General features: G+C 39.7%; 1 protein-coding gene across 1 annotated transcript in view; it reads right to left on the bottom strand.

Moving 5' to 3' along the window:
* Positions 1 to 839: 839 nt before the first annotated feature.
* The window catches only part of CNKSR3 (CNKSR family member 3), a 93,211-nt gene continuing 70,679 nt past the window's right edge, over positions 840 to 23,371 (bottom strand). Inside the window, exons 7-13 of the mRNA XM_070932642.1 lie at positions 16,996 to 17,055; positions 13,568 to 13,636; positions 11,628 to 11,774; positions 7,984 to 8,102; positions 4,971 to 5,179; positions 3,432 to 3,521; positions 840 to 2,125 (exon numbers count right to left, since the gene is read on the bottom strand). Coding sequence (XP_070788743.1) covers positions 1,827 to 2,125; positions 3,432 to 3,521; positions 4,971 to 5,179; positions 7,984 to 8,102; positions 11,628 to 11,774; positions 13,568 to 13,636; positions 16,996 to 17,055 — 993 coding nt within the window. The 3' untranslated portion in view covers positions 840 to 1,826. The remainder of the gene's footprint in view (positions 2,126 to 3,431; positions 3,522 to 4,970; positions 5,180 to 7,983; positions 8,103 to 11,627; positions 11,775 to 13,567; positions 13,637 to 16,995; positions 17,056 to 23,371) is intronic.

Here is a 23,371-nt window from a genome sequence, read left to right as displayed (position 1 = left end):
AAGAAGCTTCTTGGATGAGAAGTGAAACATCTTCAAAGAAAAACCAGAAAGTCCAGTTGCTTCTTGAAAATGCACTTTTCGGACAGCCATAAGTCACTTTTTTGGGGCCGTTTAGTAACTTTGAACAGTCACTAAATGAATTGTTGTAAGTCGAGGACTACTTGTGAATATTTTTGATATAATGGTAAAACAAACAAAATAAGGCATGATGAACTGATATCACTATCAGATTGGGTGTGAAAGAAATATTGCTGTCTCCTTTTTGGCTCTTGCCTACAAGGCATATTATCACCAGCTCCATTTAGCAGTTTGAATAGAACCTAAATTGTTTTGGCTTCATAGATAATGTGAGGCCTATTTTCCAAATGTAAAAAAAAGGCCTTATTAGTTTCAAAACTAACATTTTTAGTTGATAGATTTGTCATGAACTGCTCAGCACAAGCTGTGGAAGTCAATCCAATATTTCAAAGCAATGTAAAATCTACCTTTTTCTTTTTCATTGCATATACCCCAAAAGAGGTTTTTGGAGTAAATGACCATGACAAATCTAATAACAATGACACCTTCACAGACGTCCTGAAATCATCTAAATGAGTCAGTTAAGTGAGATAAGGTAACAATAGGTCCATAGTCATTAGTAATCTTAACTAAGGGAGTAAACACTGAATGACCTCTAAATCCAAATAAATAAACTTTAAAGAGAAAAAATACAGCACAATGTCATGTTTAAATTATTTTAAAAATGAACTCTCTTTGTGGAACTATACCAATACTCTTTTCTACATTAAAAACAACAACACATTCTTAGTGGTTTTGCAAATACTTCCTTCCATAAATGATTTCCATTCCAACCCAATGCTATAGAAATAATTGGGACAGACACGATTTTGTCTACCAGTGTTTTAACATAGCAAACTGTTTTAACAACATTGTCATTTATCAGAACTCAATCTTTACAACACAAACAACATCAAACCAGTTCAACCTTGACCCACCATTATGCTCCAGAAGTCTGCAGGGTTTTAAAACACCACTTTGGTTAACAGCTATTCAGTCTTTTTTTTTCCCCCACAAGAAAAGATATATTCCTTTAGTTTTTACCATTGTCACTAAAAAGGCATATCTGTGACATGTGGTGCCAATCTATGTCAAGGGAATCAAGGCTGCAGCAGTTAAGGCAAGGATAATTCAAAACGGCACTGAGGTTTTAATAACTGGGATTGTACCCAAAACAGTGATATTTGTGATGAACCAGAAGAACGGAAGAAAGCCTTCTCTTTCCTTAGAGCTGTGTTTTCCGCAGGCACTTGCAAGTTGCATAGTTTTGAAGCAGAATGACACCTTCTTTCATCTTCCTTGGTCAGAATTGTAGCTTGGAGGTTTTTCTCTCAGTGCTACAAAGCCTCCACATCTGAGTAGCTGCATAGCATCTGAGCAAATGAAAGGCCATCTGACCTTAGGCCAAAGCAGAGACTGCTTCTGCCCAGAATCCATTGATTTCACATTAGCAGTGACTCCTGAAGTTCTCAACCTGGACTGATTTCTCTGGAGGTCTACATGGAAGTTCTCTTCATAGGCCGGCGTTTTTTATTTGTTTTAAACATCTTGAGATCTCCTCTGCCTCTCCATTAACTTCCCGTCCCCTCCCCCAGGTCCACCGGTGAATCTGAGCAACATCAGGAAAAAGAAGGATTCTCTGAAGGGGGGGGGGGGGGGAAACAAAAGACGTAGTCCCTAAATAACTCTTTAGGAAATAAAGATCCCTCTGACTGGAGAATAAAAGAAGGCACTTGGTGAGACATTCAGCCACTTTCCATCCAATCTACTCAATGAGTCAATAACCTCAACCTTGTGATCCAGCTAACCAGCAAAGAGGGTTCTGTGGAGGAAGATTTCGTGGACGTGGTCACAGGCGGCCTTTTAGCAGCATCCTCCTGGAAAGGGATGGTTGCGCTGTTGTGGAGATCCACATTAACAAAACACCGGCTTCCCCTGATGTAGTCGGCGCCTTTTACTAACTGTTTTTCTGCCACAGGTCTGGGAAACGGATGCTGCAAAGGGGAGTTTTCTTCAATAATGGGTGGGATTCTTTCATTGCTGAAGTATCGGCAGAGGACATTTTCAGCTGGAAAACCAAGCAGAAGAGTCTTATAAGCATTCACATTCAAAAAGTCTGCAAAGACTGAGCAGCTTTTAATATTACGCCACTCTCCAGCAGATGTGGTAAAAATTATTTTCTCAGTCAGTTGTGCAGAAGGAATATAATCTGAACTGGCCTCCACATTTTTTTTAATACTGACATTCTTTTTCTTAATCCGCTAAAACCTGAATCATTGGGAACAGAATCAGCCCAAATTTAAGTTAATGAGTAAAGTTTCTACTTTAGGAATGAATAAACTATACATAAATACATTCATTCTTAAAATCCCATTGTTGTTTCATTTAGGAAAGAAAATAAACTTAGTAAGGGACAAATTGAAACATACGAATTGCCAGGGAAATGTTTCTCTCATTTACCACTACTGTTATCTCCATGTCTTTTTCTTCAGAAGCTTCTACAAGCTTCTGAAATACAGCAAACTGAGATTGCTTCAAAATCTGACACAGATACAGTGATGTAATGATGCACACTTGCATTCTAATGTTTGCTGCAATCATGCAAGTCACACTTTCTGCATCATGGTGCATGTTTTGGACCTGAACACATACAAATATATACACACATCCCTTGCAAACACTAATGCTCTGACAAGCTCTAGGAGACAGACATTTTCCTATTTTGGCCCAGTACTTAAGATTTGCTAGCTGTGAGCATTTTAAACAGTATTTTAGCAACTATGGAATATCCCAACTCAGTATTCAACTCAAATGGGACATTAAAACCAGTGCTTGTGCAGAAGTCCACAATTTCTGCTAGGCTAAGGGCCACAATATGGGTGACATCAAACTATATTGTGATTTCATTTACCCTTCATTAAAATTAAACATAGGTCTGGATGTGATTACTCTCCAATCAAGCATTTCATAATTTCCGCAACCTATCACATTAAAAATTAAAATTTGGTAAGCATTTCCAGAGGTGTCTGATGCATACACCCAGGGCTTTCGGGAGCCACAGGCAGTCAGGGTTGTGCACTTTTACTCTCAGTATAATAACAGGTTATTACATTAATATCTGGAGTATAAAGTATCATCGAAAGCACCTCTCCTATTATATTAACGTAATATAAACTAAGACTCAAATATTGCTTTGACATTTGCCATAACAATGTCTAGTTTGCTGACCCCAGGGAGGCTATCTGGTTAAATGAATATGATGTTCCTCTCTGCTTGGCAAATGCACAGAGGGAAATCTAACATTAAACTGCAACGTGGACCATGAACAGACATCCTCATTGGGAAAAGCAATTGAACTTCAATGAGTTCCTTACCTTTTCTCCCCATCGCTCGCGGCTTAGAGAAAGATTCTGCAGCTCCTGACCAATTTCCATCAGCAGGCATAGACAGTGGGCGAGGTTTTCCTAAAAACCACAGATAGTGTTACTGCAAAGATATTATTAAGTTATGTGTAGGTTCTTGGTGCTTTTTCAGCTTGATTGTTTTCTTGCAGCCATTTAATTACCAGGCTAGGTAACACCATCAGTGTAAGAGGGGGATATTTTTGCCTTGATGATAACAAGAACCCAACACTTCAACTCTGAGCTACCTATACTCTCCTCCATGTGATCTGTGTGATGGCAATTATTGTGAACTTTAAACTTTAAGGCCAGCATCTCCCATCAAGAGACCACTGGATTCTCACAAGCAAGACCTCTTTACTTCCTAATATCTAAAGTTAGACTACTTCAGTATATGGAAGTTTATTTAAATTAACAAAATTCATAGATATTGATTTACTAATCATTAATAATCTGCAGATGAGTGTTATTTTTTCGTTTATGACATTAATTTGTATGCTATCCTAATTATCCTACAGCAAATAACATAATAAAAATACATTAAAAGCCATTATGCCTACCCAGTCCCTCAGGTACCACAGCTTGAAATAATTCCCAGGTCTAAAAAGTTGCATTTATCCCATGCAACTCAAAGTGAAACAAGTAATTTTATACATACAGAAAAATCTAGTTAATATATCAGAGCAGTCTGCAGGAGAATCCTCTAGTCTGTTCTTGTCCAACAGGTAGCAAATAACCTTAAACAGAGCCATTGGATGAATTTCTATGCATGCAATAAGTGTGGAGAAGTGTGACATTCACCACTCTTATCACCACAGCCTAGACCTAAACAGGAGCATGCAGTTGTATTCAATTACGTTTCATTCTTCACCTTCTGCCACCATTATTGTCCATGTCCATGCGGTTGTTCTGTTTCTCACAATTCCTTGGTAAGACACTTATTCCACTCTATCTCCATATTCCTAGACTTATGTGGCACAAATGACTTGTCTTCCGAGGTTGGTAAAATGAGGACCTAGATTGTTGGGGGCAATATGCTGACTCTGTAAACCGCTTAGAGAAGGCTATAAAAGCACTATGAAGCGGTATGTAAGTCTAAGTGCTATTGTTATTAAAGGATCCAGGCACCTGAGATGGACCACCCTAATTGATCCTCTACTTTTGTCTCTTTGGCAGAGGGTGAAAACAGAACTAATTATTTTGAGTTAAATTTCAGCAACACATGATTTTGCAGGTCTACTCAGAAACCGCCTAATCAATTCAATGGGAATTGTTCCTATGCCAGTGAGTATAAGACCGCAAATGAAAAGTTATAAACTGCAGATACATAGCAGAGCTTATATTTTAAAAAAACCTTTTCATAATTTTTCATAATACAGTATTTCCATCAGTTTCAGATTCTCTATGTTTTAGTCTTCTAAAAAGGAAGAGTTTTTAAAAAACTTTTTAAAAAAGGTGGGGGTTAACTCTCGGAAGAAGAAAACCCAAAATATAGGTTCAGAGTTTTCTCACCATAAGATGGAGTTTTCTCCCTCATCTTTGCTAGTGGAATATTTGTTTCTCTGGGATAGGCAGGCAATGGATCAGAATCTATCAGAGTAAACCTTCGTCTTCTACATTCCTGATCAAGGAAAGAATTGGGAGATTCTGCACCTTTAGAACCAGGGAGAGGCTGTCTAGGTTTATTGCCTCCTCCATAAATGAAGTTCCCCTTCTCGTCCCTGAAAAGATAATTAGATTCAATTAGCAACATAAACAAAGGGCCTGCAACCCTGAACCCTGAACAATTCTAATGCTATTCAGTTGCCACCTGAGAGATACTGTAAAGAGTAAACAAAGAAGGAAAACAAAAGGAACTCGGAGTACATATTCATGCTGCAATTTTGCAAGTTGCAGAGAAAAGTAGAAAATGTGGGACAGCCCCAGAATTACATTTTCTTCTTTTCTGTTTTCTTTATGAACTCCCCAGCTTTTATGGTGCAAGCAACAGCATGTTTAAAGATAACTCAAGATATTATCACATGATACTCAGACAGGCGGCTGAATAAATCTCTGTGATCAGAAGAATGGTCTAAGTATTCTGCAATTCAATTGTTCTTCCCTAATATTGGCGGCAACCCAATAAATCATGCAAGAGACCTGACTCATATTTTTTCAATAAATTACACAATGGGAACCTATGTATCATTTCCTAATTTATACCAAGCAGAAGAACTCAAATGTTTTACCTTCCTTTAGTGTTCGATTAATGTTATATAAGATTTTTTAAAAAACAAGGGAATTACTGGTTAGTACTCCTGTCAAGTATTATAAGGATTTAAAAAAAAAATAAAAATAAAACCTTTATTCTTTTTATAGGAAGAAATGCTATGCACTTTTCCATCAGTATCTTCAAGGTGGATTACTTTTTCCTTTTACAATATGTAAAAAAACAGTATTCAAAACCAATTAAAATGACATCCCAAGCTAGCAAATTCAAGTAATAAATAAAAAGTTGAGAAGGAAAGACAGAATGATTTGTTATCAAAAGCTGGAAAGAATGAAGCCATTTCAACAAATCATTTAGAGATGTCATAGAACTACTCCGTAAGATTGATTCTGACATCTTACATTTATTTTAAGTTATTGCTGAATATCCAGGTGAGAATATCCATATGCAAGAGTAAAACAATACTTAAAGAGTAATTTGCTTCTGGGGACATAAATGATTGAGCTAGACCTCTCCCCCTCCCACTCATATGACAGAAATGTATTTGACAAATCTCTGAAAAATAGAATCTAAATGGAGTGTTCAACATGTAGACTTTTTCTCCAAAGCAAAAAATTCCAATTGAAGCTTTACCATGTTGCAAGTGTTGTGCATGAATATGGTGCTTAATGTAAGTCTCCACACTAATACCAGAAGACAATTATCCCTTTATACTTTTAGTGACTTTGGCACGGCTATTTTGTTTCCCAATTCACAGTCTTAGCATACAGCATTCTGTATCTCTGGAAGACGGGTGATTAGTAAGTCAAAATGGCAGGCATCCGTGTGATCAAAGCTCCACCCCCAGAATAGAAGTGGGACCTTCTGATAGTCTTCCCAGTAAAATGGACAGGAAACACAACCTGATGATTTAATTCTACTTTATTGTAAGGCTACATTAACAGAATCCAGCAAGTCTAAAAGTACAAACTACCCACTGCCACTTTTAACTGTTTGATCCATTAGACTGGGTTCTTCCTACGTTTTTCTCTGATCATTAAGCCACTGGGGGCTCCTCCCTCTCTTGTCTGACTATTTCCTAGGCAAGACTTCTTTCCCCTTGTTCCTCAAGACCATCTACACATTCCACTACACCATCTTTTCTGCAATCATGCTCACACCTTGGCTTTCTGACATGCCCCAAGAATGCCCTTCCCGGTTTTTCTTCATTCTGAAAAGCAAAACCAACGCTAGCTCTAAACGTAAACTATTTAAAACTTTTACGAGTGAAGAGATGCACAGATATTTGCATCTCTTTTTATTTGCACATGCTTTTTTTTATTTGAGTATAAATAAATGTGGCCTCCACTAAAATCTACTGCAATCAGGCCACTGCAAATGCTCACGTCCTTTGAGCCTTGATGAAGCAACTTAAATCATTTCAACTGCTTAAAGTTATTTTGGCAGACCAACTTGGATCCAAAAGCTTTAGAGGCACAATCATTTAGAAAAGAGAAATAAAAACATCTAGTGGCTAGACAGGAACATTTTAGGAAGCAGAGATACATATTGGACAAAATTTAAGAGTTTTGCCAAACACTACCCCTAACCAATATAACCCAATATAAGCTGGGTTAACAAAATCATAAATGAAGAGGTGATAAGCCGCCTGGGAAAGCAAAGGGAAATCATCAAAGCCATTAAAAAGCGAAAGTTAGAATATTTTGGACATGTGATGTCACACCCAGAAAAATACAGCATCCTTCACTTAATCCTCCAGGGAAAGACTGAAGGCAAATGAGGTCCAGGCAGAAGAAGAACATCATGGCTTCAAAACCTAAGGGACTGGTTTGCACAAAACTCAGCAGCACTTTTTCATGTGGCTGTTGACAAAAATAGGATTGCCAACATCCAATGACGGATATGGCACAAGAAGAAGAAGACGACCCCTAACCAAATAATCTTCTACCATGTTTCCCCAAAAACAAGACCCTGTCTTATATTTTTTTGAACCCTGAAATAAGCGCTTGGCCTTATTGCCATGCGCTCAAAAGCCCGATTGGGCTTATTATCAAGGGATGTCTTATTTTGGGGAAACGGGGGTACTAAACATTTTCTAAGAATTTCTCATTGTAGCAAAAACCTGTGCTGTAATTCTATCAACAAAGACTTTTTCAGCCACCAGAAAATAACACTGCCGTACATTTAAGAGCTCAAAACTGTACGAAATACAAAGTAAATGCTGATTACAACGAAGTAATTCATCTGGAGAATGAATGCAAAATAGCCAGATAATAATGAGCGGCTCTTTTAAGTAATATGTAGCTGCTGGCATACCGAGGTGCATAGGGAACAGCTGGCGGTGGAGGTATGTAAAGATCCAGAATGGCTGGTTTCTCTTTCTTTAGTGATGTCTCCTTGGTGTTTTCCGATGACTGAGCTGGGTGTAGACTGGTCTACAGGGAGAAGATACAACAGTTCTTAAGTAATTTTAAAACTACAAAATGCAGTCAGGCCAGTTCCTCTACCATATGCTTACGTTATTCTCCATTCCTATTTTTTATCTGATTCACTGAAAACTGGAAACATTTCTTTAAATACTTTATTTTAGGATAATTATTCTTGGAATTTTATCATATGCTAACTACCTAGGATTGTTGACAATAAGGAATGCACAATATTTTAAAAATAAATAACCCGTCCCACACACAGGTGCCTTTCATTTTTTGTGTTCTATCATATTGGACTTAGGTTTGGCCAAAGTCTTTAAATCAAACAGAAGTACAGAAGCAGTTTTAGGAATTACTGTTTTATACAGAATTGCTTTAAAAAATTAGGCATAAATTAAGATTGAAGCATTGGGCAGACCTTCAGGTTCTACCCTGCTAGAGATAGATGCTGTCTGTAGATGGTTCAAGATTGTTTATCAACATGGAAGCCATTTCCCCAATGTGATCTTTCCCCAAACCTCTTCAAGCATTCAAATCAGTGGTGGGATTCAGCCAGTTTGGCCCAGTTCGGGTGAACTGGTAGTTAAATTGCTGGCTGGCCCCCGCCCCTTCCTCCCCTGCCCCTTTCAAGAGTCCCCACGTGCCACATTTTGGCTCTCAGGTAAGTGCAGGGAGGCCTCCTAGGCCCAAAACGGGGCACTGGGAATGGCACGTTCCCCGCCCTCCAGCCCATTTTTGTTCCCAGGTGGTGCAGGAGGCCGAGTGCTGCCTGTCATACCCCCTGGCCATGCCCACCAAGCCATGCCCACAGAACCTGTAGTAAAAAATTTTGTTTTCCACCATTGATTCAAATGATTAATCTCATAGGGTGATTCAGTTAGATAGTAAGTATTTCATCTACATATGGTTCAGATCCTAAGTAACTTGCAGAAGAATATCAGTTTTGTTCCATTTATAGCATGAATATTGTAAAAACAAGATACTGTATTTTAATTTTTAAGACATACTGTTTTCCTCCCTGGATTCTTTCTTAGAGATATCGAAGTCCCCCTTCCCTTGCCATTATCTGCTTAGACCCCAATGAAATTCTCTTTGAAAAGATTTTAATCCCCATATCTTCCACACCCTTTTTCCCTCCCAGGTTTCACAATGCCTCCAATTTTGCTAATATCAGCAATTGGCACTTCAAGGGGAAACAGCATAATTCAGTACAACAGCATAATTCAGATAGGTTATAAAGATTAATCTTTGACAAATGCAATATTTGGTCACAATTTTTCTACTCTGCACGAATTCAACTTTTCCAAAGGAGTATAAACAATTCAGCTCAAATAGCCTTTTAGATATCCTGCCCAGTTAAGAATGTCCTGGGAGTCAAGGAAAAAAAATTATACTTCCCTATTCTTTTATTTCTTTTGTGCAGTAAAATGAGATTACTATAAAAGGAGATTTCACAAATTCATTACAATTTTTTTTAAAAAAAATGACTGAAAAACTATTTTGATAAAATCAGTTATTATGATTTACCAATTATTAAATTAGTTTTTGGTATTATTTATTTATAAACATACACACACTTGCTAATAATTATACTAATGATACTAATATATCTCAGTACATTTCAGACCTTTCCACTGGCTCTCTATTGGAGCCAACGCCTAGTTTAAACAACTAAAGTTTTGTCTTTGGAACCCTTTGAGCATAAACTCCTTGGATTTGTCTGCCCTTTCTTCCCACAATGCAGTTTGTTCTTTATATTCCCCCTTTTTCAGCACCTCTTTCCAAGGTCAATGTTTTCAAGTTTTAGCTTTTTAATAACCTGGCCCTGCAAGTTTGTAAATCAGTATCCTCTTTTTCTCCATTTCTGTAGAAATGTGATGTTTTAAAGGTATTTAAACTACCCCCCTTAAAAAAAAAAAAAAGATTAGTCACTTAGGTTAAGATTTGACTCTTCTATCCTATTCTTGCTTTGTTGACAATTCTAGGTTAACATCTGCTTTAAATTAGTATGGATGTATATCAGATTGGCCTAACACTGCTTGCCTGAGGTCATGACTATGTTCCCAGGTGTTGGACCAGAGTATCTGTTGGACCCCATGAATTAGTTTTATTTAAATATGCATCTTAAATGAATATTGATGGGTGGATTTTATCTCAACTGCTGATTATATATTTATTTTGTGTTTTTTGTTGATTTCCTTGCTGGTTTTTTTTTTAATTGTTATTAGCCACCCAGATTCATTTAAAATGGGCAATCATATTAAGTAAATAAATACTTCATCCTATCTCAGGGAACTGTTTCAATGTACTGTTTTTGTCTTAGTTATCTTAGAATTAATATCTATTTACTGGGAATTGAGCTAATTTGACTGGGTTGATTTGTATTTACTATATTGTATTTTTTATACTCTGATTTTTTAAAACAGGTGTAATAAATCATCTTCTTAGCTTAATTGAAAAATTCTGTTAGAACTAATAATACTCTAAAATGTTTCAATCGCAGAGACTGCTTCATTTCCACATCCCATTATAATCTATAACAGTGGGTCTCAACCTTCCTAATGCTGCGACCCTCATGTTGTGATGACCCCCAACCATAAAATTATTCCTAAAACCATTGAAAATGTGTTTTCCGATGGTCTTAGGCAACCCCTGTGAAAGGGTCATTTGACCCCCAAAGGGGTCCCGACCCACAGGTTGAGAACCACTGATCTATAACAACCAAGTATAGTACTCTTTAAGTATGCTATCATTAGTTGACTTTTTTTCCCTTTCATTTTCATTTTCTGAGATCAAAGTTGGAACATTTTAAGTAGTTCCAAAGGAAATAGGGGAAGTGAGATATAAACAATTCAAAATTGTGTTATGTAGGACAGTCCTTCCTGCAGGAATGTATGTAGATCAAAGATCACCGAGTCAAATGCCAGTGATTAAAAAATCAAAAACCCCAATCCCCAAAACTGCATTCGGGGAAACTGGAATATAAGAATCACAGCTAATCTAAAAATCTTAGTTTCTGATGTCCTAATTTTTCATGTTCTGAGAAGCTTTTTTTTTTTAAAGTGAAGATCACCAGATATCAAACAACTTCAAGCAGTAGCACTATGAAAAATAACAATTCAATAAGGATTCTATCAAGTGCTTATTTCGCATGTTTACATGGATCATAAAAAAAGAGTACATATTTTTACAATATGAAAACTGTCTGCAGGTCCCTCAAGACTAGGTAGTGTACAGTTTCATTATGGAACATTAAATAATTATTTTTTGAAATAATTGCTATGCAGGTTTAAACTTTTTTAATGATAAAAAATCCCTATTAAAACAATATGAAAACTGTATTTATGACATTTCTATCCTACCTTAGCTTTGTAAAATCCAAGGCAGTTTGCATAATAGCAAAATATAATTAAAAAGTGACTAACTATGACCAATTATGGAGACAAAGTATACATAATCACTAAATAAATAAATAAATGAGAAAGGGTATATGTAAAAGGGAAACAAAAACTTTGTGTAACTTCATATTACCTGTACAAGTGGTGGTTTCCACCTCAGATTTTTAAGTGGTGCGGGGGTAAAATTAAAAGACCCTGTATGGCGTTTCTTTACTAGGAGAGTAACTCCAGAAGGATTCTCACGGAGCTTCCTTACGAGATTCTTCAACTGCCATCCCACCTTTTAAAAACACAACATATAAATCATTTCATTAAATCCAATTTAAGAAATGAATTTAAAATAAGGGCATCTTCAATACATCAGAAGAAAGTCAAAATGTTTCTCATTGCTATGTTTTTATTGTTTTATTATTTTGCATGCTTTCAATAGTGTAAGTGCAAAGTCTCAATGGATACAGTCTTCTCCATTGAGATGAAACAGTTATGGACAAATAGGATATCACTAGTCTTAGGTACATTGTTTCTGTGAATCCCTTGGATGTCAAATGTTGAATGGCTTTAGAGCAGGGGTGTCAAACTCAAGGTTCGGGAGCTGGATCTGGCCGCGGGGCTGCCTCTGGCAGCAAAAACAGAGCTTGGGAGGGCCGTGTGTGGCTCTCCCAGTCTCCATTTTCAGCCGCGACAGCCTCCTGCCAATGAAAACAGAGTTCCATTATCACTGGCAGAAAGCGGCAGGACACCATCGCAGCTGAAAACGGAGCTTGGGAGCCCATTTCGCTGGCAGAGTGCTCAGGCCACCACAGACAACTCCGACACGAGTGATGTCAAGCTGGCCATGCCCACACTGGCCATGTCCACCCTGGCCCCAAGTCAAACACAATCCTGATGCGGCCCTCAATGAAATCGAGTTTGACACCCCTGCTTTAGAGGAAGAACCATTGTGGAACAAATAATATATCTATGGGGTCTATGTCACCCCAAGTAGGTAGATATGATTAATTCATGTGGAAGATGAAGCATTACACTAATAAACTCTCTCCAGTTTTCCTGAGGATATTAAGTATTTTTCTCTTAACAGACCACTTCCATTAGTTTTATAAACTTTCAAGCCATTTGGACATTTTAAGAAGCAAAAAAATTAGCCCATACAAGAAAAAGTAGATTTACATTTTGTCTTTTTTAACCCCTAACCATATCATCTTGGTGTTTCTTTTTTCTTGTTTTAGCAGAGACTATGATTACTGTTAGGTTAGGGAAGGCAAATAATAAACAGGGAAGAATTCCTCCTGAATTTATCCTAGGGCAAAGGAGAAATAAGGATGGGGATGATGATGGCAATTAAACCTGAATACAATTTCAAAATGGAAATTGCCACCCAAATTCCTGTTCCTCCAAAGCCCTCTGTGCATCCTTGGTTACAATGGAAAGGCACAAAGCATTTTTTGATTAACTGGCCAAGAATATAATATTTAGTGTTTGTGCTGCTTGACTATATTGGTCAAAACCTTGTAGGCTGCCAGACAACCAGCAGAGGCACAAAATCACATAAGGCAGAGAGAAACTGTAAAGCGATGAATAAGAATCCTTTCTCTGAAGTGGAAATATTTCCCATAATAAAATGCTAATTCTCCTAAATATAGATACATTTATTTATAAAGTTTACTATTCATCATAATTGTAATGATTTGTAATTGTAAAGATGCCAGAGGCTGCATTTATGAACATTTACAACATTCCTTGCATAATGATCTTAAGACATCTCACTTGGATAAATTCATAAAACACTTAATAATCCATGAAATGTTCTCAGCAGCCAACATTCAAGAAGAATATTATTCCTCTAAGTATCCCTATTTTTTTTTAAAAGAATCAACTATTCAAACCTGTGTTTTTCTTTAACCAAAGTGGTTTGTGACATTTCATTCTTTTTTTAACAGATGGTTTTGCTACTGAATGCCTTAAAGTATAAGCAGCGTTTCAGTATAAAAATAAAGGAATACAATAGAAAATCAGGCTAAATTTTGGTTCTAAGTGGTATCTTTTGAATCACTTTTGCTGTGGTTATCTACTTACCACTGTCTGCCGGTTCACCTGAATCACTTCATCACCAGCATGGATTTTCTGAGACCGATCAGCAGGAGACTACATAGTATAAAAACAAAGCGAACAAACATTTCCAATTTAAAAACCTTCAAATGGTACACCACTCTTAGCAGAAAAGCTATGGAAATGGAAATGTCTGCAGTGCTTCTGTGTGAGCTACAAAGGCAGGGTCCCCCTACAACTAACTAGTCATTAAATAACTAGCCAATTATTAAAAACCAAACAGGACTTTTCTTATACTGAGCCAAAGGCTAGCAATTGAGCAGGGGAAGAAAGGAGGGAGGTCATTTCAGTCTGCAGAATTTCTTTTCTACTTCTCTAATAAGACACCTGTAATTTAATTAGGCATCCCCTAACAGAGTGAATGAAGCCACTTGTCTCGATTCCTAACAACATACAACCTGAACGAGAAAAGTGTTAAAAACTTTGATAGTTCAGATATCCTAAGAAAAGAAGGTGAGTTGTTTGATTCTCTATTAGCAGGCAGCTTTGGAGTCCATCAACATCTCATGTGATGGAAAATATTTTAGTTGAAGAAACAGGAGGGAGATCATTCCAGAACTCCTTTATGTGCCTTTAAAGTCTGCTGCAGAGGGACTCCCATCAGGGTGTGGGATGAAAAGGAGAAAGTTCTGCTGTGCTGGCAAAGTTAGTAAGACAATTAGGAGAATTTTTGCTCAGTTCTACACTACAAGGAAATGGCTCTGCGGCTGCAAATCTGTTCCAGTGATTCTCTGACAGTTCACATCATAGAGAAAGAGAAAAGGTCCTGAGCTGACCTGTGTGACTCAAATCAGCTGAAACAAATAGCTCATTTCCCTTGTTCCCTTATCAGGTGCAATGCAGGGCAAGAAAAAAAATCCCCTTAGGGCCACCTGAGATGGAAAATCTTACTAGGAAAGAGATCCCCACCGTCATTGGACTGATCTAAGGCATTCCAATCTTACACATCAGCATTAAAGAGGCAAAACTATACATGTTGCATTTTCGTAAATGGAAGCTCTGGCGAAAGAGAAGAGAGACATTGAGAAACATACAGACTCCAAGATAACTTCCTTTTCTTAGTAACAACAATCCTTTCAGGGACCTAGCCGATCTCTCTCTGAACAGACAATTGTAGACATTGCGTATCCAAAACACATTCTTTCTGAATTGAGAATTAATTTGTTAATAAACAAAAGAGGTGGGGGAGAAGCCCACTTAGCTTTCATCACTAGGATTTTGGAAAGTGACTGGAAATTTTTGTTTGGGTCAAAACATTCCCACCAAAAGCAGGAAATCACAAGTCATTAACAACTTGGAAATCCTGTCACCTGACAGGAATTGGACACATCTCTCCATGGCATTAAGAGCTGCTATGTCAGAGATGCAGCTGGATAGATACCAAATGACAGGAAGCCACCAGAGGCAAGACGCTGTCATTATACTGCTACAAAGAAGGGAAAGGGCGCTTATCTTAGCAACATGACTCCTCAGCAGAGATCTGGAAACCCAAGAAAAGAAGGTTACATGCTTGTGAACGCCAACTAAGGTTCCTAGCACTGAGTTCGTTCAAACAGAAAACATAACAGTAAATCTAAAAAGCCAGTTTGGCATGGTTAGGAGAAAGATTTGAACATTTGCATTGCTTAGGTATTTTAAATGTTTGGGATAGAAGGCAAAACAATATTCTCAAATGACCAATGGCCGCACTGGCTGTGGAGAATGGGAATTGTCATCCAGTTCTATATCTGCAGGTCAATGGGACAGGACAGGGTATATAGAAGAGAATGGTTATCTTTCTATTAAGGCAAAAATGAAACTGGAGCTCATAATTGGTTTTCCCACCCATTATTTATATCTCCATGGCTTTTCCTTTTCAATTCTAGAGACGCTTTGCATTTAAAGAACTCTCTTTCTCTTATTTTAATAAGTTCCTTTGATTCCCAGGAAGCATATGGACTCTTCTATGCCCAGTCTAAATATCCTGCTGGTGTTTTCAGAAGGAAGAGAGTGCACTACATAAGCATGTATTTGCTGAGCCTGCATTTACAGTCTAAGCATTTTGCTCATTCTGGGAATTCCAGTTGGTACAACCCCAATTAGCATTTAGAAACACTTTTACTGATTTGCATACAGCGAACTGAACTAAAGGGTAAATATAGAAGAGATAGAGTCAGTCATGCACATACCAAATTATCGCTGTCAGCAATAGGATAATGATAACATTGTGAAACCGAAATAATTGAAAATATAACAAGAATTTGCTTTCTATTCCCTTTTTGCCACTTTGGGGAGAACAAATGGCACAACTGAAAACAGAGGAGCTGATGACCGCAGTAGACTGAAGTTCCAACAAATGGGCCAGCTCTTCAGGATTCTGGACTAGGAGAGAACTTGGAATTGACCACAAGTACTCCAGACGATGATGGTGGTCTCCAGCAGCTTTAGAGCTCTAGTTGAGGGATCCCAATCTTTGCCCAAACTGTGGGTTTGTGCCTTTATGTTCATAGAGTTCAAATACTTCCTTTTGTAACCAATTTTGGAATTTGCTTGTTAACTACTTTTCAGGTTTTATCAACCTTCAAATGGCAAGATTTACTATACCAACTGAGTTTCCTATAAATACAAATTTAAGGACCATGTTTGGAAGATGATATGGAAGAGGAACACATTTTAAAGGATAGGATTGAGACTGAACTGAAAGTGGATTTTAAAATGACGAAGGGCTGTGGAAATAATGTAAGGAGACACTACCTTGCATATACAAATGAAACTGGCCGATGGTTTAACAAACTAAAAGAATGATCTGGATAACTTTCTTATGCTAGATTTACAAAAGAGACCTATTAAAGTTTTTTTTTTAATTTGTTAAGATGGGACAAGGAACAAATGAAAAGAAATCAAGTTCTAGGACATTTCTGAGGGGATTAAGGATCAAGATTGTTGAAAATAAAGGGAAGAAATATAAAAATATCAAGTAAAGTAAAAGGAATATAAAGTTGGTTTATTTGACCAAGATTAAAATAGACATGCTGTTATCTCTGGTAATCCTTAATGGACCTTTGCTGACCAGGACTGAATGCCAAGGCTTTAAAGATTTATGTATAAAGAGATGGAACATGGGGAAAAGAGAAGGTGATAACTTACTAAATATATAAATTATTAAATAAGTTACTAAAATTGTTTATATATGTTATGAAGGAAAAAGTTATTTCTTTATATATTCCATTTTTAAAACTTCTTTTCTATTCTTTTTCTTTTCTGCACTTTCTTTTTCCAGTTTCTATTAGTTCTTATCTTTTTAATTATAACATTTACTAAAACTACTATTTTAAAAAAGGTTTTGCCTTGGGTTCAATTTTATCACAAATAGTTTATGTTAATTTCCCTTTGATGAAGTCATTAAGAATACTTACATTTTCTGTTGTCCCAGTAACAACATGTAAACCATCATAAGTAGATTTTATGTACATTCCCTAAATTGAGAAATCGAAAGATAAAATAAGCATCAAAAATAATTACAGCACATCCACAGTTATACCTCAAATGTTTTTCAGACAATTATTTCTGAGGAACAGCGTGGCTGATAATACCATGCTGGAGCCTGCCCCAAACCAGCCCTGTTGAATTGTGTAAACAGAGTATAGTCTCCTTTTGGAGAAAAAAAAAAGGGGGGGAACCCCTCCTCACCTATGGAGGTGAGAATCCAAACAAAAACCACTTAACACCAAGACCCTCCAAATCAATCAAGGAGGAAAAGTGATCTCAATTTATTTCTTAGGAGAACGTCACAAAGTGAAAATTCTTGAATGGCCGAAGGGAACAACTGTTTAATTTTATCTTTAACGTGGAGAATAAAAAGGAATCTTTATGTTTAGTCAAGGTGGCTTGATATTTTGTTTATCTATTTTTCACATTTCTGAATCGCCCATCTCCCTCAGTGTCCCCCATGTTATTTTAGGATGGTATTGTTTTATTGAATCTGTGCTGGCAGTACTTACTCCTACTTTTGTTATTATTGACTGGAATTGGGCGGCCTTAGGTAATCTAATGAATAAATAAGCATAAAATTATTTATCTGTTTATAAAAGTTGATAAATTTTGATTTATCGTAAGATACTGTATGCATTACTTGTTATGCTCAAAGTCACTTTGAATCATATAATTGAAGCAGTATATAAGCGTATGTGATGAATAAATAAAATAAATATACAAAGATAATTTCCCCCCATATTATGTATCTCAGTATTTAGATGAGGGACACAACATGAGTGTGGGTCTTGTGAGAATAGCTGAAAATCTTTAGTCTGAATATAGTTTAGAAAACTCTTCAAAATGTATATATGGTACATGCTGGTTGTCAAATTTAGCTTTTTAATATGTTTTTCTAAGCTAGAGCATAGACCACCTAGAGGTTCGTAATATTTCAAACGTTCCTCTAAAACAAATCAATTTTAATATAATTAGTCTTTAATATTAATAACACGATCCTCTCTTGATATTCACATTTTTAGCAATGACAAATCTTAATGGGACTCCATAATGACCTTTCAGGTCCAATACAAAGAACCCTGTTTTAAAGTGTTTCTCTGTTCTCTTGTATATAGTAGGATACTTCATGTGGGAATTCCCTACTGGAAAAAAATTTAAAGTCCTGGTCATGAAGAATTACAGCTTTTATATTTTAGACTGCAATGTAAACTAATTATTCAAACTAATTAAGAGGGTGCTTGTGCTCTCAGTCAAAATACTGTCATAAATAGGAATGTCCACGATCTGTCTGTCTCTCGGTCTGTGTGTGTGTGTGTGTGTGTGTGAGAGAGAGAGAGAGAGAGGGAGGGAAGGAGGGAGGGAGGGAGGGAGAGGGAGAGAGAGAGAGAGAGAGAGAGAGAGAGAGAGAGAGAGAGAGAGAGAGAGAGAGAGAGAGAGAGAGAGAGAGAGAGAGAGAGAATAGGCATTGGTCTTACCTTGAAGGCCAAATTTCTTGATAGTTGTGTCATCGTCCAGATATGGGCTGCTTCAGTCGGATCTGTTGCTGGCTGAGCCATAGTTTTTTTGACCACGCCCCTTGCTCCTCCCTTTGGGGCCCAGTTTGGCGAAGAAGGCCACAGGAACAAGCTCCAACAGGAACCATCATCCTCAGAAATAGAAACTGGTCCAACGGGACAACTGGAAATAAACTTCTTTAACATTAACAAAAAACAAACTGTACAGGCCCTGAGACAGAGGGAGGGGCTGGACGATGACACAACTATCAAGAAATTTGGCCTTCAAGGTAAGACCAATGCCTAATTTCCTTGATCCAGTTGTGTCATCGTCCAGATATGGGACATACCAAAGTTTGGCAGTCCTAAGGGCGGGATGACGAAGGGCCTGGGGAGACCCCTGACCGGTGCACCTGTTGCAAAACCCTCCTGCCAAATGTCGCTTCCGCAGAAGCAAAGACATCTAACTTGTAATGTCTAATAAATGGTGAGGGGGTGGACCAGGTGGCCGCCCTGCAGACCTCCTCAAGGGAAGCCTGAGTTGCCCAGGCCGCCGATGTAGCCGCACTCCGGGTGGAGTGAGCAGTAATTTGACTGGGAATAGGAACCGCCTGGGCTTGATATGCCGAGGCAATACATGCTCTGATCCAGCGACCAACCGTTGCAGATGAAGCTTTATTCCCTAAGGAACTTGGCAAGAAAGAGACAAACAAGGCCTCGGATTTTCTGAAAGGGGCAGTTCGTGTAATGTATATTTTCAGAGCCCTCCGCACATCTAAGGTGTGCCACCTCCGTTCCAAGTTATGGGAAGGTCTAGGACAAAAATTGGGAAGAATAATGTCCTGAGTCCTATGAAATAGTGAATTAACTTTAGGAATAAAGGAGGGGTCCAGTCGTAAGACGACTGTGTCGGGTCTGAATATGCATAGATCTTCCCTAACAGAGAGGGCTGCCAGCTCTGAGATACGGCGAGCCGAAGTTATGGCCACTAAGAAAGCTACCTTAAGGGTGAGGAAACGAAGATGGACCGTGCGGAGGGGCTCAAAGGGAGATGCCGTCAAGGCGTCAAGGACTCTGGGTAAGTCCCAAGTGGGATACCTATGAATCGAGGAAGGCCGTAAGAGCCTGACACCTCTCAGAAATTTTCTAATAACGGGGTGGTGAGTGAGCGGCTGTTCAGAGGGCTTGGATAGGGCCGTAGACAGTGCCGCCACATGTCTTCTAAGGGTGCTGTGGGCCAGACCGCGGTCCAAGCCATCCTGCAGGAAGTCTAGGATCTGAGGAGGGGAGGCTAGCAGAGGATTGATCTGGTGGGACCTACACCATCGTACAAAAGCTACCCAGGTGATATTGTAAATCCTAACCGTGGACCTGCGTCTACAAGCCTGTACAGTAGGAATCACCCTATCTGAATACATGTCCCGCTTTAGGAGGGCCCTTTCAAGTGCCAAGCAGTCAGTTGGAGCCACTGAGGCTCCGGATGGGTCAGGACTCCCTGCCTCAGGATGATCTGGTCCGATGGAATCCTCCAATGGTGTGATATGGAGAGATTGACCAGATCCGCAAACCACGGGCGCCGTGGCCAGTGCGGAGCTATCAGGATTATTTCCGCCCTGTCGGCGACCACCTTCTGGAGCAGAGCTGGGATCAGAGGCAGAGGTGGGAAGGCATAGTGAAGACCGGGAGGCCATGTGAGGCGGAGAGCATTGATCCCTTCCGCTCCCGGAGTCGGGAACCTTGAAAAGAAGCGAGGAAGTTGAGTGTTCAGATTCGTTGCGAAGAGGTCTATGCGTGGAAACCCGAACCTGTTGCATATCGCTTGGAAAATGTCCGGATGGAGCTGCCACTCGGCATTGTCTATCTGAGTCCTGCTGAGGAAATCTGCTTGGATGTTTTCTGTCCCCGCTATGTGATCTGCTCGGATGGAGAGGAGATGTTGCTCGGCCCACTTGCCTAGACGAAAGGCTTCCTCCATGAGACGTCTCGATCGAGTCCCCCCTTGATGATTGACATGTGCTTTTGCAGCTATGTTGTCTGTCAGCACCAGAACGTGATGGTTTTGAACAAGCTGTTGAAACTGTATGAGAGCTAGGCGGATGGCCTTCAGTTCTAGCCAATTTATGGGGTTGGACAGGTCTGATGGAGACCAACGACCTTGAGCCACATGCGATTGGAGATGCGCCCCCCAGCCATGAAGACTGGCGTCCGTCGTGAGGGTGATCCTGTTTTGGTCCATGAAAAGACATCCCCCGTCTAGAGAAGGCGATGTCCACCAGTGTAGTGATCGCCTGACTGATAGTGGGACTCTGACAGTGGCCATGGTGTGAGCTTGTTGCTTTCGTTGGAAAGGCAGTAGAAACCACTGCAGGTGTCGGGCGTGAAGGCGTGCCCAGGGGACGATCTGAATGCAAGAGATCATTTTGCCTAGAAGTTTTGACAAGGTGGCCAATGGAACAGAAGGGTTTTTGTGAATGTGAGCTATCATGTCTTTGATGTCGGCTCGGCGTTCCAAGGACAGGTAGACTGCGCCTTGATGTGTATCTATGATGGCCCCGAGGTGGACGAGTCTGTGGGTTGGTACTAAGTGACTCTTCTTGTAGTTGACTAGGAAACCGTGTTCGGTCAAGGTTTGAATTGTGATGTGTAGATCGTGTAAGGCTTGGTCGTGAGATGGAGCTAGAATCAAAATATCGTCCAGGTAAGCCTGGAGTCTTACCGGTTGTTGCCTCAGGTGAGCTGCTACTACTGCCAGTACCTTTGTGAAGACCCTTGGTGCGGACGCCAGGCCGAAGGGAAGGGCCCGGTACTGTAGATGTTTTCCTGCGTAGCTGAATCGGAGATATTGCCGATGCCTTGGAAGTATTGGGATGTGAAGGTAGGCCTCTGTGAGATCTATGGAAACTAGAAAGTCGTTGGGACGAATCCCCTGAAGAATAGAGGTTAGTGAACACATTTTGAATCTGCGATACACTATGTAAGAATTGAGAGATTTTAAATCCAGTATTGCCCTCCACCCCCCCGACCGTTTTGGAACCACAAACAGGATAGAATAAAATCCCTGTTTCCATTCGCTTTGAGGGACCTCCTCTATGGCGCGAATATGCAGGAGATGTTGAACCGCTTGGTCCATCAGGAGGCGTCTGGACTTGCTGCTGTAAGGTGGGCATTGAATGAAACGTGTCGGAGGTGTGGATAGAAATTCTAGGGGGAGGCCAAATGTTACTATGGATAGGACCCAGAGGTCTGGGGTAGAGGCTTTCCACCTGTCTGCGAAGAGAGCCAGGCGGCCTCCAATGGGAGGGTTTGGTGATGAATTACTTACGGCCACGGGACTGGCGGTAGCCGGAGCCACGAAAGGGCCGCTTGGACTGTGTGAATTGTCTGCCCCTATCCCGAAAGGACTGACGATCCGAAGACCGGCTTGATCCCTGAGGGAAGCCCTGTTGGGAGGTGTTTCCATGGTAATAGGGACGAAAGGATGCCCTCTTGTAATAAGGATAAGATCGTCTGTCAACACGTGTAGATGTTGAAGGAAGAACCTTACGCTTGTCCCGTGTTTCAATGAGGAGGGGCTCAAGTGACTCACCAAATAATTTCGCTGCAGAATATGGAGCTGCAGCCAAACGCCATTTGGCCCGAAGATCTGCTGGCCACTGACGGAGCCAGATCATCCTGCGGGCTGATACAGTAGAGGCTAGGGCCCTAGAGGCGAATTTAACCGAATTTAGAGTGGCATCTGCTGAGAATTGAGTAGCAGCTATGATTTTATTAATATCCTGATGGAGGCGAACCTCACTAGGGGGCACTCTTGCTTGCAATTGCTGAAGCCAAAGGATGGTTGATCGGTTGAAAAAGGAGGCTGAGGCAGCCGATTGAATTGCCCATGCAGCAGCCTGGTGGTTCTTCTTGCACAGGAAGTCTAATTTTTTATCCTCTGGTCGTAGACCCTCGGAAGTATCCCCTGTCACATAGGAGGAGGGAGACGAAAGAGCTGCTACAGGACTGTCCACAGGGGGGACTTGCAACAGTTGAGCAAATTTGGGTGCAACCGTATAATACTTCCTATCTGAAGCAAGGGCAGAGGCCAAGGTTGCAGGGCTAGACCATTGTTTCTTAACCACGTCTGTAAATAATTGAGGGATTGGAACAAAGGATTGTTCAGGAGTAGGTTCAGCAAAAAGTCCCTTTTTATGACCCTGGCTATCTTCTTGCAATTCTTTAATGTAATCATCATTGTCTAGAGCTGCAGTAATGCGTGCCTTATGTAACAGAGACTTAAATTTGTGTGGAGGAAATAACCCTGTAAAGGCAGGTTGATCTTGAATTACGCCCTCATCATCTGATAAATCAGAATGGTGATCCATCTCCAAAGCAAAGGATTCACAAGCCCTTGAAGCAGTAGGGGAATGAGAGCCAGTAAGACTAACTGCAGGAGATACTCTAGCATGAGTGGAATGCTCAGAAATTATTGATCCAGAATGATGTCTTTTATAGGCATCCTCCACTCGAGAAGCAATGGCCCTTTCAATTAAAACTTGTAAGTTTTCTGGCAGATTTTTAAAAGGGTCCTCTGGAATCTGATCTTGCAAGGGAAACTCCCTTGCAGCCTGAGCTGGTGTCACATTTCTGCTAGGAGCAGGAGAAGCCGGGGAAATTATTTGACTTGCAAATGGATTTTGCAGAGTGCTCTGTTCTTCTTGAATAAGAACCCCTCCCTCACCTTCTGAAGACCAAGCTTGGTGAACTTCAACAACAGGAAGGGGGGGAGTAGCGGGGGGAGGAGAGGATTCCTTACTGGGAATAGCTT

The sequence above is a fragment of the Pituophis catenifer genome, unplaced genomic scaffold (assembly GCF_029215685.1).
Source record: "Pituophis catenifer annectens isolate HBS135680 unplaced genomic scaffold, rPitCat1.0.hap2 SCAF_1, whole genome shotgun sequence".
Classification (NCBI taxonomy): Eukaryota; Metazoa; Chordata; class Lepidosauria; order Squamata; family Colubridae; genus Pituophis; species Pituophis catenifer.
The sequence above is the reverse complement of the archived record's forward strand: the minus strand, read 5'-3'. Positions and strand labels throughout refer to the sequence as shown.